Source organism: Brassica rapa, chromosome A01 (genome assembly GCF_000309985.2).
Source record: "Brassica rapa cultivar Chiifu-401-42 chromosome A01, CAAS_Brap_v3.01, whole genome shotgun sequence".
In the NCBI taxonomy this organism is placed as follows: domain Eukaryota; kingdom Viridiplantae; phylum Streptophyta; class Magnoliopsida; order Brassicales; family Brassicaceae; genus Brassica; species Brassica rapa.
The window spans coordinates 3,585,587-3,604,486 of record NC_024795.2 but is presented as its reverse complement, the minus strand read 5'-3'; the positions used below and the strand labels follow the sequence as shown (position 1 = coordinate 3,604,486).

General features: G+C 34.3%; 2 protein-coding genes across 3 annotated transcripts; one reads left to right on the top strand and one right to left on the bottom strand.

Moving 5' to 3' along the window:
- Positions 1-97: 97 nt before the first annotated feature.
- Positions 98-4,365, bottom strand: LOC103852843 (VIN3-like protein 2). Of its 2 annotated transcripts, none has more exons than XM_018653493.2 (4): positions 3,733-4,365; positions 3,495-3,572; positions 1,566-2,555; positions 98-1,217 (listed from the first exon to the last, which is right to left on the bottom strand). In XM_018653493.2, the coding sequence occupies exons 2-4, from the start codon at positions 3,511-3,513 to the stop codon at positions 289-291; spliced, it is 1,938 nt and encodes a 645-aa protein (XP_018509009.1). In that variant the 5' UTR covers positions 3,514-3,572; positions 3,733-4,365; the 3' UTR covers positions 98-288. The 2 variants fall into 2 exon arrangements, with proteins under 2 accessions (XP_018509009.1, XP_009127990.1); XM_009129742.3 differs by having other exon boundaries at positions 98-1,253; positions 3,733-4,223.
- Positions 4,366-13,957: 9,592 nt separating this feature from the next.
- On the top strand, positions 13,958-18,056 carry LOC103855041 (NADPH--cytochrome P450 reductase 2). The gene is made up of 17 exons (XM_033285021.1): positions 13,958-14,478; positions 14,699-14,758; positions 14,830-14,906; positions 14,988-15,045; positions 15,147-15,230; positions 15,329-15,365; positions 15,444-15,513; positions 15,602-15,787; positions 15,866-15,958; positions 16,029-16,251; positions 16,322-16,405; positions 16,486-16,637; positions 16,724-16,820; positions 16,914-17,141; positions 17,234-17,356; positions 17,428-17,541; positions 17,648-18,056. The coding sequence occupies exons 1-17, from the start codon at positions 14,107-14,109 to the stop codon at positions 17,726-17,728; spliced, it is 2,139 nt and encodes a 712-aa protein (XP_033140912.1). The 5' UTR covers positions 13,958-14,106; the 3' UTR covers positions 17,729-18,056.
- The last annotated feature ends 844 nt before the right edge of the window (positions 18,057-18,900 follow it).

Below are 18,900 nucleotides of genomic sequence, written 5' to 3'. Positions count from 1 at the left end.
TAGCAAGCTTTACACTTCGACGAGAAGAGTTGATAAGTGAGAATGATTATCATTTTCTTGACCTACTTGTATAAGAATAAGTTGATGTAACCACAAGTCAACGAAATAAATGATTCAGCCTAATACTATTTATAACTGGATTTAAAATCCATTAAAATAATCATCCTGACAAGAAAAACAAAACAATTCGATACCAAAAGCATTTTTCTTGCATGGAAATGTTCCAATAATGATAAATAAAGTTCTTTTTTTTTTTACTTTTAATAAAACCGATTAAACCCCAAATATCTAATGCCATAACTTCATGCAGAAACCAGACTGAACAACCGCAGACGCACCACCACCACCAATCGCAGAACGCTTACTCGAAACGCGGTCGCTGAAACTATGAATAAGCTGCTCAGCTAAAGCCACGGGATCATCAGCAAAGGTATCTATAAATATCTTCACAACTCTAATCTCTTGTGGCGTCGCTCTCAAGCCATACCAAGTCAGAAACTTCTGTCTGAACTCTTTCTCAATGTGTCCTGAACATTCGAGCTGTCTTATGATCTTCACACAATGCTCTAAACCGCTCTCTGATCCTCCGTTTGCTGAATGATGATCACCGTTTTCTTTAACAGACTTTCCTTTTCTAGCTTGACGGTTCTTGGTTTGGTCTGACCTGAAGGGAGTAATAGGCAAAAGATTTGTCGTAGTAACCGGGTTTAGAGTTTCTCTGTTCTTGTCTGGAACAGCTTCTTTCTTCTCAGTCTGCACAATCTCTGTTGTCCTTTTAGCAGCATTCTCATCAGTAGGAGAATTTTTTATCTCGTTCTGAGGAACAATGTAACCGTTGTTGGACTCAGCTTCAACAGAAGAAGGGTTAGAAGACAACGTGCTGCAGTTCGTGAGAGGGCTCTCGCTTCTTTCTTCTTCATTACGCGTCAAGACATTGATCTCATCCACTCCAAGCTCTCGTGTTCCGCTATAGGACACGACTTTGAAGCAATACTCAGAAGCTGGAGCTAATCCAGAGACAACAAATCTCGCGTTTGGTGTAAACAATGTGCAAGTTGACTTCTCCTGGTACTCTTTCTCAGTGGCCTTACGATGCCAGATACTGTAATGAACGATGTTCCCAGGTGAGGTGACTTCATTGGAGGCTAGAATCACAGTGAGTGAAGTGGCGTTAACATCCTCGAATCTGATCTTGGTTGATACTGTGGTTGCTGTATCTGCAGACACCTCATTGTTCAGTCCATGATAACAATCTAGCAAACAAAAACAGAATCATCAATTATTATTCATACTTTAAAAGGATTTTAAATGATAAAACTCCTAAACTATTTTTGAATCGCAAGGAAACTCCTCAACTAATATTTTAACGTTTTAAACCCTCAAATTACCTCAAATTACAAATCGTTAACATATGTTATGTTAGCCTCCGTCTATATTTCAGTTAAAATGTTATACTTTTATCATTAAAACATGGTAAAACATTTTATAAAAGTTTGTAAAATCGGATAGAGGTTTAAAATGGATAAAAGTTTATAAAATTATTTGCGTAATAAAAAAAAGCTGACCGTGCTGCATCTTGGAGCTGCGTTGTGAAGGCAATGCAGCAACTTCAGGAGGTGTTTCAAGAGATTCAAGAGCAGAAGAGCAAAGTTTCTGCACATCAGGTCCTGATTGTAGTCTGTTCACAATCCCTCTACCCATTTTCAAAGGGAGACCAGTGAGAGGACCCACATCAGCTTCAAGACTCTTCACAGCTTCATCAACAGCCTCACACAGGTTCCGGTACTTACTAGAGCCCTTTGTAAGCTTCTGGACTAATAAAAGACGGTAGCAAAGCACATCCACCCTTCTGGTTTCTCTAGCAATAGTCAGTTGCTTCTTCCAACACTCAAGCAAGCTGTTTGGTTTACCGCAAGAGACGCAGTAGAAGCAGCAACCACCCTCACTTTCCTTAAGACCAGACTTTTCACTCTCGAAAGCACATTCAAGATGACAAGAGAATCCGCAAGAATCACCTTCAAAGGGAGGGTCTGAGCTGCATGTTAACCAGAGACTAGGGTCTTTGTTATCATCATACTTACGGCAAATGCAACAAGAACACCTTCTGCAGAACGAGTCTCCCTCTCTCAATATAGCCCTGCAAGCCAAGTTGTTGCAGTAGACAGCATTGTTGCAGCTCCCGGAGGAATTGTTGTTACTAGTTGGAGCCACATAACGAGTAGGTTCATCGACTTTCCTTTGTCTCTTTGTGTGTCTCTGAACAGGCAAACATTCAGAATCTCTCTTCTTCTTGTTCTTCTTGTTATTCTCATCATAGTCTCCGGAGTTTTTCTCGGATACAAGTTTCAGAAGAGCTTCGATGATCTTGACTTTGGTCAAGCCAGTGTACTTTCTCTCTTTGCCCATTTCAGCGCATAGGATCTGTAGAATCTCTTGCCGGCTCCATGCCTGCAACACTTCGGTAGCTAGGTGTGATTGCTTGGAGAGATCATAGACAAGCTGTCTCTTCTCATCAACACTCATTTGACTGCATTTTGATGAGTCACCTGCTGCTCCTGTATATATATAGAAGAAGATAGTGTGAAAATTTAAAACTTTGACTCCAAGTGAAGGCAATGGAGAACAATGGCATAACCATAACACAAAAATGAAAAATCCCTTTGAAGCGTGTTGTGTGTGATCTTACACAAATGATGATACTTTACGCAAACTTGTTTTCCCAAATTAAGAAGAATATTTCTGAACTCAACTTAAATGCAACTAAAAAGCAAAAATTAGGAATTTTGAGGAGTAACATATTCATTCATTTAAAACAAAGGAAGTTGAACTACCATCACAGGAGAACAATGTTGAGGTTGGAACAAGGAGTCAAAGAGGGAATCAGAACAGCATGCCAAAAGCAAAGATCATGTTCCTTAGAACGAAGTTGAAAAAATGGAACAAGAATCAAAGCATGGGTTCTGTTAGGTAAAGAATTAGAACCCACATTCATCAATAAGTTAACAGTAGTAGTGACATCTCATGGAATCTTATTCCCATACAGAAAGAAAATCTTTTGACGCACGATTAAATTATGTACAAAATCTTATAGTATATATCAACCAATATAAGTGGGGGGAAAAACTTTTAGCAAAAAAAAAATATATATATAAGTGGGGGAAATAAACAAAGAATATGGAGTTGGAACCAACCAACAAGAAAAGTGAAAGACCCATTTATCAGAATCACCAATGAGAAACCATAGAAGAAGAAAAAAAAAAACTTGATGAAAAAATTATATTAAGAAGCCAGTAAACTAGATCAAGTAGCAAATCAGTGAAAACTACAGTAAAGTCTCAAACTTTGTAATTAAAAAAAAAAAAAAAAACAAATGAGCATCCAAAGCTTCATCATCAGCTGTGAACACTATAGTACATAGGGAATAACAAAGATACACGAATATCAATACATCTTTAACAACCAAAGAAACACCAGAATGAAAAAGTTGAAAGTACCATCGAGAGAAGAATCCATAGAGAGAAGAACGTTAGTTAGCAGAGAAGTGAGTCAAACCCACATTACCATGTAAGAACCTGCCAAAAAAAAAACCTGCGATGTGAAGAAGACGACAAAAAAATATAAAGAAAAGAAAATAAGACTGGTGGGTACGAAATAAAACAGAGAGAAAGAAGATTAGACAGAGAGAGAGGGAGAGAGATCGGTGAAAAATAGGAGAAAAGGAGAAGACTTTACACAATAAGGGAGGGAAGCTATTGGTTGTCGAGCAGAGAAGAAGAGATAACCGGACCGGTTTGTTTCTCCCTCCCTCGAACTGAGAAGAGAGAGAAAGAGCTAGTAAAAGGGAGGAGAGAGAGACAGCCAAGTGAAGAGGAGAGAAGATGTGAAGAAGAGAGAATAGATAGAAACACAAAGCCTATAGAGCTGAGGAGATGCAGTTTTTGGTGGGCCCCATATAGAGTTATAATATTTTATTATATTGCTTAACCTGTTTTTGTATATTTCACGTTATTTCGGTTTGGGGAATTGTTTTTACTACTTTTTAATTGTTTTTACTATTGGTACGTAAAGAGTGTTGATCGGTAAGTGGACAATTCTCGTTTACTAGAAAGTATGATTCTAGATCTTTTAAAACGTTAATCAAACCATATAATCCTATATAATTCAGTATGATATATTTATATTTGCAATATGATAATAAGATAGCTGTAAAGTGTAAACTTTCCTCGTCCATTTCTTTAACAAAAAAAAAGAAGAAGAAGAAGATGATGAGATAGCCGTAAAAACTAGTATAACATCAAACATGAACCATAGATAGTAAATATCAAAGTGCTAAAGTATTAAAAGATAAGTTAGACGTTCAAAGTGTTAGTTAAAATATCGAATTAGTAGGCTTACTACGAACTGTTGACCTTATTATAGATCTTGACAAATGGTAGGTAATCAGCTTAAAAATATGCATATATCTGATAACAAAACGACATAGTTCTAACGCTTTGAAATATGATCGACACATGTCACCAATTACATTACCATTGAGGCATTGACTAGTTTTTAGAAGGAAACATGATAACCTTTTACGAATTATGGATTAGATGCTATATGGAGATGGAAGTTTTCAGATATACTATGATAAATAAAATATATTCGGATAAAAATAATGGAAAAGTTGCTGCCAAATAAAAGCATCCATTCCAAAGAAATGAAAGAGTATTCTTATGTCAATCATCACAAAATCACACAAATCCCATATGAAATTTCTCCTTGTATGAATTGTTTTTGACTCTCTTCCCGTGTATAATTATGTGACACTTATCTTATCTTATCTTAATCTTGTTTTATTATACACGATATGTCACGTGTTAGACTATCATTGGCAGGTCCCATCGATTGTAGAAGTGTGCGTGTTATGGGAACATTGGCTATCATCACAAACGGGAAGACTTGGTGTAGCTGAGAACGACATGTGAATACAACGGAAAAATTTATGCTAAATAATGAAATATTATCAAAATGTCATTTGCCTTTATTTATTGGATCACAAGTAGAGAAGAAGGGATAAACAACTTTGGATCCTTTTGGGTGTACCATCTATCATACTTAGCTTTCCGTATATAGTACTTAATTTTCAAGAACGCATTAAACTTATAAGTAACCAATAACCGTTAATAAGTCTTGACTTACTTTTCGAGAAAACTAAAGATAAATAATCTATTTTGTTGGCTTTTGTCTTGTGAAGGCACGCAGTCACAGACGTCTATTTCTCTTTAAATTCAGAACATGGGATGTTTGCATATATATATGTTTAATCATAGTAAACTTGTCTTGTTCGTTAGAGTTCTTTGATCCAAGTATACATGTATCGAATGTACAAGGTTTTTGAATGTTACATTGGTCGGATTGATTACCCGAACTGAGATACAGTATCTAGCATTAGTCTATATTACATACATACATCCAATTTTGAATTTAAGCAATATATCCATAATCATTTGCGTGTTTTATGTGCAAAATTTTTTTGTTGGTAGCAGTTGTATTTACAATTTTGTTTAGGTTTTAAAAGTTTTAAGTAGATCCACTTTTTGGATTTTTATATTCTTTCTTATGTTTTTTCTTTTACTAATTTTCCAAACAGTTGTAAACATACATTTCCTTCATAGTTACTTGGGTTATTGGTTGTTGTATTTTAATGGATTTGAAAATCCGAACTAAATCTAGTGTTATTGGTTCTGTAATTTTCAAATATGTATTAAAATCAGGTGTTATTGGTTTAGTGATTCATAAATTCTATATCAAATCAAGTGCTATTCAATCGTACGGATTTACTAATATATTTGATTTTATAATGGATTTGAATGGATTCATTTGGATTTTCTAGTTAAAAATACAAAGACTCAAATCTGAGGGAAAAACTCCGGATTTGCATATTTTACTTGAATTTATAAATACTATATGAATTTCTAAATTAATCAAAATATATAAACCAATAACACCTCCTAATTAGTAGAGCAAGAAACGTGTAGATGCGTGAAGTATTTGGTTTTAGTTAAGCTTCTTTAGTATCAATGTATCATTGAATTTGTTGTTGGTGCATCTCCACCTAATCTAGCTTGTAAGCATCTATGTCATAGTAAAAGCAATTTGTACGGTTAACATACATGTTTTCATTGCATTTATGTTTGATTATTCAAACAATCAATACTATTAAAAGGGAAGAAATCATAAAAAATCTACGTACAAAAGTTTGTTGAACCTATTCATTAGAAACTTAAACATATATATATACAAAATTTGTTATTAGGTTCCCTTATTATTTGCTAAGCCTTCCAACAATTAGTTCCTATATATATGCATTTCATCATTTATTATCTTTACATATATTTTATTATTTGCTAAGTCCTCCAACGATTAGTTCTTATATTAATGCATTTCATCATTTATTATCTTTACATATATTTGGATATCTATTACTCCATACAATTTTTTTTTTTAAATTTAGAAGTCAAAATTAAATGCCTTCAAACTACACTATTACCATACATGCATACAAATATTTCATCAATAAATTTGTGTTCATCAACTTTTTACCAGCTACAAATTAATATCATGTAAAACCAATTATGTTCAATGAAAATTGATGATAGAATTTAAATAAAACTATTATTGAGTTTATTGTTAATTTCACTGTATGCAATTCAAAAATTGGTTTACCGGTTTAAATTAACGAGTTTTTTTTTATAAGCGCATATCACACTTGATTGCGAGTTTTTTAAAGTTTGCATGCTTTAAATTAACGAGTTTTCCTTAAATCCCAACCAACTTATGTACAAGTCATTGTTTACCGGTTTGACCGTTGGTCTGAACTTGATATAAATTTTTTTCTTATCTAATTTAAAATAATAGGCATGCTGAGTTTGATCACACCATATAAAATTTTAAAAAATAATTAATAAAAGCAATTGAAAATATAATTACATTAAATAACCAAATTAAAAAATTATATTTTGATAAAATATGACTTTGTAACATAATAATGTAAAAAAACAAAAATACTAATTCCTATCAAATATTTTTATCAACCAAAAAATAATCCGCGCTTTTAAGCGCGGGTCAAAATCTAGTTAAGTTTAAAGTTAATGGCAAATTTACTGCTCAAATCTCATTTGATTGAATATCCTAAAATTATGTGAAATTTTGATATCTGAACTTTAGGAAATTTGTAATGTAACCTTAATAATTAGTTTAGAATAATGATATGTTAAGTTAAAGCTTAACATTAAACAAAAATAAGTATTTTGCGTTCAAAATAATAATTAGATAAAACATCATCTTCATCATCATTAAACGTATCTCTGTAACTTTGTGACATAATTGAAAAAAAAACTGATAACTTCATTAACGATTGAAAAACAAATCGACTGTGTTAAATAAGACATGAACAGAGAAAGAGATAAATGTTCATTGAGTGGCAGAATGTAACTTTACACTTGTATTCATACAAGTGATTTTTAATTTAGCTTATTTTTAGCAATAAAACTAGCCAACTAACGATAATAAAGCTGATCCTCTGTTCCTAGTCTATTATTTTGTGTTTGATCATGGTCTTATTGATCGATCTATTTTTTGGCTCATATGGTCGGTTTTATACCTGTGGCCTGTTGATGGTGGGTTTAGATAGGTGCTTATGTGGTTGTATGAACCTTGGTGATGCTAATATGAGGAAAAAAACAATAATAAAGCTGTTCAGTTAACCAACAACACATGCTAAAATCCATTAAATCTATTAATCGAATGGCTAAACAAAAAAATATTCATTTTTGTTGACCTAATTTTTAATAGTTGTAAACAAAATCAAAACACCCAAATCTTTTTTGAAAGAATGGATTTATCGAAGGGCTTATTTGTGTACTAACCATTAAAAAAAAAGAAAATTGGTTTTCTAAAAAAAAAAAAAGAGAAATAGGAAGAGAGAATCAGAGAAAGAGAGTGTTTTTGGTTATTTAACAAATTTGAGTTTTTTTGTAGTTATAAGGGCAAATTTCCCTTTATCGAACAATAAGTCTTATGATTGGCTTGCGCAGACATGAGATGAAAGTTTAAACAGCAATTTCTGGCTACTTTACATCCAGAACATTATGTAGTTTTAACTTTGACTATAGTTAAGTTAATACTTGTAAAAATATGTATATGTTATCATCATCTACAGGTTGTATGCATATTTTATGCCGAAGTCGTGTATGATACATTTGTTTTTTTTTTTTTATTATCTGAAGGTTCTGGAAACAATGCCCATAATCTCCCAGGCCCAGAAACCGGCAGGCACTGATACCATGGGGATAAGGCCCATGGTGTAAAATATCCCTCCTACGGTGAATCGAATCCATGAGCGCAACAGCACCAACGCTTAAACCAACCAGGGTGCAACATCCGTGGTTATGGTACATTGTTACGAGCTGAATATGACAATCATATAGATGCAAGAAAATTCTTAGACTTAATGGTGGAAGAATTAAATACTATGGATTGGCAAGTGGTAACATACCATAAATAAAAACATTAAAATATAACAATTTTAATGTTATCATCTCATGTGGTCCCTAAGGGTTGTTCAGTTGTGAACTGTGACTGGTGCTTTACCCAAAACAACAATAAATAATTGCATGGGGTGAGTATGAAAGGAGACGTAGAAATACCATATACGTTTCATAATGTTTAGTCTTTGAGCCTATGTGCAAATGCCAGAATGCTAATCCGACCCGGCTTTGTTAATTAGTTTATAAAAATTGAATCTCAAGAACAATTCTGGTAGCCTATATACGATCAACATGACCTATTTTAATCAACCAGTTTTGAAAACCGGCACAGTCGAAACAGAACTGAGCCAAACCATTGCAAGTTAACACCACATCCATATATACATCTAGATTATTCTATACGGGCCATGCTGATAATCTTATATTTTGAGTAGTTTGATCTAACTAACATCATCAGATTAAAAAAAACTGCATATATATAGTCTAGTACTGTTTTATTACTCAGGCTAGTGGTTTCGTTACATCAAAGTCGGGCGGTGTGTGAATGAAACTGTTTCTGTTGGATATGCAATCATAGATTTCGTAAGTGGCGTGAGTTTTGGCATAACACACTAAACAGATTTACGTCGGTAGAAACTTGAAAGCTGAAAGTTTGTTCTTTTTTTTCCTTTTCATGCACATTGATTGTTTTGAAGAAGAGTGCATAAAATGTGATTACAACAAATTCTGCAGCTTAATAATTAACTTTATCATAACTGGGGTTCATACTTGTAAATGGGTACATAATATATGGTCCATACCATCAACATAATTATGCACTTTGTAGCACTTTTATGACGATTTAAAGAAATCGCACCAACCGAAACATGTCATACTATTAATAAAGTCAGATTTCTATAGCAAACTGTCGTGAATTCTTAGTCATCTTTAGCTTATTGCTTTTTCGACAACAAATCCACTTATGTTATATGACATTGACACAAAGTTGCAAAAAGAATGGTCGCAAAGGAGATTCTCTATGTGCGGAAAGAGTCGGATCATTTCTTTCTTTTCTAATCCATTTGAAACGGAAAGTTAAACTTCTTCTTGTGTGCTACTGAATCTAAAAAATATTTATGTGATCTTTTCGTATGTATGATACCAAAAATTATGCAAGGACACCCCCGTACTAAAGCTGGGCATGTTCTATAAGATATCGTGAAAGGTAAAGTTAGGGTTTTACGATTTTGATGGGGAAACACTAGTAGAGTTTCTCAAAAGTTGAAACCAATAAATGTTATTGCTTTTTGTGTGTTGATGATATAGTTTGAGTTATCTTATTGCCGTTAAAATAAAAGATACGATCAATCGATTGATATAGGCCCAACCAGCCCAATGAACTTCAAACAAAAAGAGAAAAGCATACTTCCATGGATTCTGTAAGGCCTTGCAAACATTTGAGACCTACAAAATCTAGGGGTGGGCAAAAAACCCAAACCGAACCGAATCGAACCAACCAAACCGAAGTTAAACCGAACCAAACCAAACCGTGCTCTTTATGTAACCCAATTGGTTCATGTTTTACTCAACCCGAACGGTTTGGTTTGGTTTGGGTTTAAACCGAACCAAACCGAACCAAACCGATAATCCAATATATATAGTAAAAATATATATGATATATATATATGTATTAACATATTGCAAATTTTAGTTAAAGTTTCGTTTTTCATTTTTTCATAACTTCCATATCTTTAAAAAAAATTATAAATACGATTCAAATAATACTATTATATATAAAATCATGTAGCATAAGTTTTTATATTCTTACTCTATCGTTTATGAGTTGATTATTTTTTAATAAAAGTATAAAACTAATGCCTTCATATTTTATAACCAACCCAAACTACACCGAACCAAACTAGACCATAATAATGTAAACCAAACTAAATCTAAACCAAACCGAACTGAACCGAACCGAATTAAACCCAAACCGAACCCAACCCAAAGCTACTTTGGTTTTAATTGGTTTGAGTTTTATAAAACCCAAATTACCCAAATCAAACCGAACCCAAACCGAACCCGAAACTAAACCGAAATGCCCACCCCTAACAAAATCTAGGCCTACTTTTGATAAATTAACGCCCGAGTAACCAATAAACTGTCCAATTATCAGCCATGTGTGAATTGTTAAGAAAAGAAGTATAATAAGATGCATGTCTGTGAAAAGTATGAAGTATCATAAGATGCAATAAGTGTGATCATTGATAATATCATACCAGATTAATTTCAAAATTTCTTCTCTTGAGTATTTTTTAAGAAACATAGAGCGGGTGTCAAACACAAAAATGGAATAAAAACTCATTTCAGAAACTTGCATATATATGAAATATAGGCCGACTTCAATACACCTCTACCCCCATACTATTTTCTCATGTATATTGAGTTCATTATTGGTTCTTTCTCTTGAACTAATATTTTGAATCACTAAGGACATTTCCATCCTCATTCTATTTTTCCCTTTAAAATGGAGTAATGAATGATCCAATCAAATTTCATATCTCATTCCATAATAGAGTTCACTCTATAAATGGAATAATCTATTTTTTGTTTGTTCATCACTCTATTATAGAATAGAAAATGAAGTATGGTTGAAGCATTTTTAATCCATATTCACTTTTACTCCGTTATAAAAGAAAAAATAGAGTTTTACATTGGAAATGCTCTAACTTACCTAAACTATCTATTTCAAATTAGTTCCACATCGACGATTCAATTTGTGAATCTATGTTTAATTTCTAGTAATTTTGTTTATGAATAATATATATCCTGTTTATAATTAACTCATGGGTTAGATGTCGGCTATTTGGTGTTTGAGAAAGTATTTTTTAATGTCCAAGTATTTGCCTCATCTCAGAAGCTCAAACAAAAATAGTAGGCCCAAGTTCAACACACAACTCTTAAAATTGTATGGTTGTGTAGACTGTATAATCATTGAAAGTAACATTTTTCAGTGAAGTATTAAAATAGGAACAACCTCATTCACAATCAAACGTCCATCCCACCTGCAACAGTGTTCCATGGTGTTGACAAACAGCTGAGAAATATCATCTCGGCGAGAAGAATAAGAAAGCCTTTCAACGCCCTCATGTCGATGTGGCTGCGATAGATCTCTTATAAAACTTTTTCTTGTAGTCCATCTTGTTTTTATTTCTTTTTTGCCAAGATGGCTCAAACTTAAGAGATTACTTTGTAAAATCTTTCTATCATTATATGATATTTACAGTTTAGCAAAAAAAAAACAAGTATTAAAATAGTAATTTTTGTGAATTTTATGTAAATATATTTTATCAGTAATGCACTTAGAAGTTTAATTATAATGAGACCAAGAGCAGGTCAGTCAATTACAAATAACAAATATACTGTGTTGATAAGTTTTTGTTATTGCGCGTACGAACTTTATTTCGTTGATGAAATAACAAGCAAAACATGTGAAAATGTTGACGCCTTCATATAAATTTTGGTGGGAAATGGATGAACCAATTGGTTTAGGTTTGCCCACGTGGGAAGTGTTGGGTCACAGTTTCCTATCTACCAATCAAGTTTTGGAAATATTATTTCCCATCATTGGGCTTCTTACTGCCTCTTATTTCCTTTGCATTTTAGACCTAACATAACTCCACCTTCACAAACCACTTTGTATAATAAAAATTAAAAGGCAAAAGAAGTTTAATTATAACATAACTCCAACAAGAATACTTCACAGTTAACATGTTTGATTTCTTTTGGGGGTGTGCTTTCGTATAGGGAAAACTGGGTCTAGGCATTTTTAGCATGTATTTTGGGATGAGACGTTACTACTAAAATCATAAATTTGATTTGCCTAACCAGACAATTACAACAAAATATATCATTATAACTGTTTTTATTTGTTACATTTTTAAAGTTGTTACAAATTAACTTTGGACATATATAAACTTTAAGAGATTAATAAAAAAGGTACGTAGTATTATAATTTTGATAGAAGGTTACTATTTTTATTCACGTATCAGTTTTCCGTTCCAGAGTAAGTAATTGACAAACAAATGTATTATGTATAATATACACATAAATTTCAGAACATGTGAACGATTATATTTGGTAATAAACTAGTGAAGTTTGATGATTGTGTTTTTTTGTTCTTGTTTTTATTGAACTTGTGTTTCGATTTGTTTTGAAAGTGTGAAACGAAAAAAGACACGTGTGTTGTGGTGTTTCACTTGTCTTCTTTCTTTCTTATTTGTGGTGGATCTCTTTGGAGATCTAATCAATTGTGTTGGCAGAATCATGATGTTGACACAAAAGTCGATTAATTTGGACATAAGCATAAACGCATATTCGATTATTGAAAGAGCAAACGTCAGAAGATCATTTACTAACACATTACATCTTTTTTCTTATCATCTCACGGTTTCTAAAATGATATCTAAACTTAAATAGCTCGACCATATAGTTGGGTGGGGTTATCACTTATCAATTATCATCGAACAACTTTGACATTGAGTGGTTGGCCGTCTTACAACATGTCTGCGCTAGGAACGCTCTTACAATACACCCTTAACCCTTAAATTAATATTATTGCCGTCTTTTTGAATGATGCACTATATAGTATCTAGTATATGTTTACCTTTTTTTTTTAGTATCTAGTATATATTAGTATTAGTATCACATAGAACATAACTTGTTTGCTAATATAAAAGAGTCAAAGCTCATGTCATATTTGACCAACCAACAGCTTGACCGACTCAAGACTTCCCATGGATCCAAGGCCATAGTGGTCGTTGAGGTATTGGCTCAATGTAATACCACGGGCTATGGAATCCCACCGCTTAATTAAAAACATTTGCTTTTTTTTTTCAAACATATAACTAGAGACAGAAAATTATCTCCCTCTCATATGATATATTTTCTTCATTTGCGTCTTTTTTTCATGTTGTTCATAAATAACAATAAAAGAATGCATTACAATCTCTTAAGTCTTAAATTATAAACTTGTTAAATATTAGTTATTTCAAGCTGGATAATACTAATAAAAATATCTTAAACATGGGTTGATAAAAACAAGGGAGAGATATAAACATAAGTTACAATCTCTTAAATAATGAATTACAATCTCTTTTTTTTTTGTCAACGCATTACAATCTCTCAAGTCTTAAATTATAAACTTGTTAAATATTAGTTATTTCAAGCTGGATAATAATAATAAAAACATCTTAAACATGGGTTGATAAAACAAGGGAGAGATGATTATATAAACATAAGTTAACCATGGCTAAAATCAAACGCGGTAGGTCAATTTGACCGGTCTGGTTTGGTGAGCGGTGGCAATAGTCTCACCACTCCAACCACGAAAATAAAAATAATTATTTTAATAAAATATATATATATATATATAACTCTCTTCTTTCTCATACTGTATTTCATATTTAATTTCTTTCTCTCAAAAGAGTCTCTCTCTCTCACCTACACCACACCTAACCAAACGCTCCGATTCAGAGAGAAAGAGAGAGAGATCTTCTTCTTCTCATTCTTCGTCTAGGCAGCACACCAACACGCCACCATGTCCTCAACACCCATGAAAGTCTCTCCCTTTGATCTCATGTCCGCCATCATCAAAGGAGAGCCCGTCGTCGTCTCCGACCCGGCCAATGCCTCGGCTTACGAGTCAGTCGCAGCCGAATTGAGCTCAATCCTCACCGAGAATCGTCAGCTCGCAATGATTGTCACCACTTCCATAGCTGTTCTCATCGGCTGCATCGTCATGCTCGTCTGGAGAAGATCCGGTGGCTCCTCCGGGAACAGCTCCAAACGCGTCGAGACAACGCTTAAGCCGTTGGTGATTAAGCCTCGTGACGAAGAGGTTGATGATGGGAGGAAGAAAGTCACAATCTTTTTCGGAACGCAGACCGGAACTGCTGAAGGGTTTGCTAAAGTAAGTTGCTTTGGTCCAAAAACAGAGCTTTTGTTTCAAAACAGAGCTTTTGTTTCAAAACAGAGCTTTTGTTTCAAAACAGAGCTTTTGATTCAAAAACAGAGCTTTTGATTCAAAAACAGAGCTTTTGATTCAAAAACAGAGCTTTTGTTTCAAAAACAGAGCTTTTGTTTCAAAACAGAGTGAAGATGATGAAAGTTAACATTTTGATACTTTGTAGGCTTTAGGAGAAGAAGCTAAAGCAAGATACGAGAAGATCAGATTCAAAATCGTTGATTTGGTATGTACCCTTTTAAAAAAGCTTAAACCTTTCTTGTTTATTTCGATTCTGATTCTGATTTGTTTTAACAGGACGATTACGCGGCTGATGATGATGAGTACGAGGAGAAGTTGAAGAAAGAGGATGTGGCTTTCTTCTTCTTAGCCACGTTAGTTTTTTTTTTTTTTCAAAAGCAATGGTTTTGTCTTTATTGAAGTTGATCTTGATTTTTACAATCTTGGTTGTGTAGATATGGAGACGGTGAACCTACAGACAATGCGGCGAGATTCTACAAATGGTTCACCGAGGTGAGTCTTTTTTGTTGCTTGGGGTTAGTTAGTTGCTGTAACGAATGTGTTTAATGTTTACTTGTTTCTCAAGTTTTGTAAATGTGTCATGTGTGTTACAGGGGAAGGACAGAGGAGAATGGCTCAAGAACTTGAAGTATGGTGTGTTTGGATTAGGAAACAGACAATACGAACATTTTAATAAGGTTTTTTTAAAATTGATTCTTTATTTATGTTTTTTAAATAATGATCTTGTTCACAATATTTTAATATTTGTTTTTTTTTTTGTAAATCTGTGTTGCAGGTTGCCAAAGTTGTGGATGACATTCTTGTGGAACAAGGTTTGTTTGTTTCTTTATTTTTCATCATTCGTCTTGTATTATAGTTTTCTAACTTGATGAAGACTTGGTTTGTTTCAGGTGCACAGCGTCTTGTACATGTTGGTCTTGGAGATGATGACCAGTGTATTGAAGATGACTTCACCGCTTGGTATTTACTTTGTCCATGTACCTTCCTACTTTGGACATTTGTTTTTAAATTTTATTTTCTGAGCTCAGTTTGTTATCATCTCTTGCAGGAGAGAAGCATTGTGGCCAGAGTTGGATACACTGCTAAGGGAAGAAGGTGATACAGCTGTTACACCATACACTGCTGCTGTGCTAGAATACAGAGTTTCTATTCACAACTCTGAAGATGCGTTGAATGAGAAAAACTTGGCTAATGGGAATGGTCATGTAGTCTTTGACGCTCAACATCCTTACAGGTGAGGCTTCTTCTCTTTTCTTATAGTATTGTCTTATTAGTTTGATCTAATCTTTGCTTTGTTTTGGTGATTTTAAAGGGCAAATGTTGCTGTGAGAAGGGAGCTTCATACTCCAGAGTCTGACCGTTCCTGCACCCATCTGGAGTTTGACATTGCCGGAAGTGGACTGACGTGAGTCTTACTGCTATTTTAGAATGTGTGTACAGAATAACATAATTAACATAATGTTTTTGTATGTCAGGTATGAAACTGGAGATCATGTTGGTGTACTTTGTGATAACTTGAATGAAACTGTAGAGGAAGCGCTTAGGTTGCTGGATATCTCACCTGATACTTATTTCTCCCTTCACTCTGATAAAGAAGATGGCACACCAATCAGCACCTCTCTTCCTCCTCCATTCCCACCTTGCAACTTGAGAACAGCTCTTAAACGCTATGCATGTCTTTTGAGCTCTCCTAAAAAGGTTGGTTGGTTGGCTTCACATCTAATCATCATACAAAAGTCAATTTGTATTCATGCTTGTCTTCTTGCAGTCCGCTTTAGTAGCTTTGGCTGCTCATGCATCAAACCCCACCGAAGCAGAGAGATTAAAACACCTTGCTTCACCTGCTGGAAAGGTTTGTGCCATGCGGTTATTGATTTTTTTTTCATTCTCTTGCAAGTATTATAATTGTTTTTGTCTTTTCAACAACATCAGGATGAATATTCAAAGTGGGTAGTAGAGAGTCAAAGAAGTCTACTCGAGGTAATGGCCGAGTTTCCTTCAGCTAAGCCGCCACTTGGTGTCTTCTTTGCCGCAGTCGCTCCGAGGTTGCAGCCGAGGTTCTATTCAATATCATCATCTCTCAAGTGAGTTACTTCTCACTGTCTTCTTGGTCTTTTGTTTTCTGATTTTTTTTTTGGTATATTGACCATTCTCATGTTATCTTGTATAGGATTGCTGAAACTAGAATTCATGTCACATGTGCACTAGTACACGAGAAGATGCCAACAGGAAGGATTCATAAGGGAGTGTGTTCCACTTGGATGAAGGTAAAATAGAGTTGTGTGATCTTTTTGTTGTTTGGTGCCATTTCTCATGGAAACATATGAAGGAGAGCTTCTTTTGTTGGGTTGTATTAACAGAGTGCTGTGCCTTATGAGAAGAGTGAGAACTGTTCCTCAGCGCCGATATTTGTGAGGCAATCCAACTTCAAGCTTCCTTCAGATTCTAAGGTACCGATCATCATGATTGGTCCAGGGACTGGATTGGCTCCATTCAGAGGTTTCCTTCAGGAAAGGCTGGCGTTGGTAGAGTCTGGTGTTGAGCTTGGACCATCAGTTTTGTTCTTTGGATGCAGAAACCGTAGAATGGTAACTAAACTCATTTACTCCAAACTCAAAACTTATCATCATCATCATCATCTGTTTGTTCAGTGTTGCTCACGTCTTGTCATATAATACAGGATTTCATCTACGAGGAAGAGCTCCAGAGGTTTCTTGAGAGTGGTGCACTCTCAGAGCTAAGCGTTGCCTTCTCTCGTGAAGGACCAACCAAAGAATATGTACAGCACAAGATGATGGACAAGGTAATGAGCTTAATAACCAGATCTTTGCATGGTTTTACAGGTTCTTGAGCTGACAACTATTCGCAATGCAGGCTTCTGATATCTGGAGCATGATCTCTCAAGGAGCGTATGTATATGTTTGTGGTGACGCCAAAGGCATGGCAAGAGACGTTCACAGATCTCTCCACACCATAGCTCAAGAACAGGTTCGTATGAGACACCCAAAATCTAAAAAGACATAATCTCAACTGCCATATCTCACATGATAAACAGTCTTTGAGGGTTCTTACTTTTGTCGTGTCATTGTTTCAGGGATCAATGGATTCTACAAAAGCAGAGAGCTTTGTGAAGAATCTGCAAATGAGTGGAAGATATCTTAGAGATGTATGGTAACGAGGCTGTTGAAGCCCCCCCCCCCCCCCCGTCACACATTCACTGTGTACTTATATATAGAAATGCCACAGCATGATCATTAAGTTGTGATCGCAAGAGGAAATAATCCTTCTTTTTCTCCATTTTTAATTTAGTTTATTTCATATTTGTATTTTGTCAATTCTATTTTTCCAACCCTTGTTATATAGTCCACAACAGAATGATAAAGAAAACCAAAACTTTGTACAAGATGTGATGGGTGTATTTGTGAAACAGTTGTGTTATATGCAAAGTCTGTACCTTTGAATGTAAGAGCCAAATGGATTTATAATGATTGAAAGTTGAAACCTTTGGTTCCCAAGTGCCTTTTGTTGAAGTATTATTTTAAACGAATTTTTATAATAAGATGAATGGTATAGGGGTAGGTAAGCTGGGGGAATATTGTAGATGTGATTTAATAGCATGTGTTTTACACTGATACGTGCGGAATGAAGTTGGTGGTGGATAGGATACAAGACTCTCCAACAATAACAACATGTTTCTTTCCTCTTTCAACTACCTCTTTTGGTCTTTATGTGTTTCTTCTCATAAACTACTCTTCTTATTGATTATTACTACAAAGTATAAATAAGGGATTACGACTGCATAAACGAAAGTAGTTTAGTAAAAGAAGAGGTCTGACCAATGAAAAATCAAGTGGACATTGTCACATTGGCAGGTGACGTAAATGATCTTACATGATTGCATAATTGATTTCTGTATTTCACATCCAAAATTTGGAGAAAACACAAATCGCTCTTCGATCTATCTTATGGTTTTGGTTGGGCTAACAGATTCGTTGCGAAGTCCAACAAAACTGTGCATCATCGTGTGATATTTCTTAATGGCCCGTTCAAAAACTCAACGTCCAAGTCCTTATTACTAGATATATTTATGTATCCAGCCCAAAATTATAATTTTGATTTGTTTGGGCTTTGTCCAAAGTACACTATACAAATAACGTTACTTTTCCAAAGTACACCAACATGCTTCTTTTCACGTTAGAACAAAACAAAACGAAAACTTTTTGGCCAACTCCTATGTGATGATTCATTATACTTTTTTGCGTTTAAAGATAATAGTGAAATCGCACCATATGAAAATGTTATAAAAAAGGAATACAAATCAAACTTTGTGGTCAAGCAATGAGGATA

Coding starts and splice junctions, on each gene's coding strand:
- LOC103855041 (XM_033285021.1), top strand. CDS start 14,107: ATGTCCTCAACACCCATGAAAGTCTCTCCCTTTGATCTCATGTCCGCC. Junction 16,252..16,321: donor TTTTGAGCTCTCCTAAAAAG/GTTGGTTGGTTG, acceptor GTCTTCTTGCAG/TCCGCTTTAGTAGCTTTGGC. Junction 16,638..16,723: donor TCAATATCATCATCTCTCAA/GTGAGTTACTTC, acceptor TATCTTGTATAG/GATTGCTGAAACTAGAATTC.
- LOC103852843 (XM_009129742.3), bottom strand. Junction 1,254..1,565: donor CAGCTCCAAGATGCAGCACG/GTCAGCTTTTTT, acceptor TTTGTTTGCTAG/ATTGTTATCATGGACTGAAC.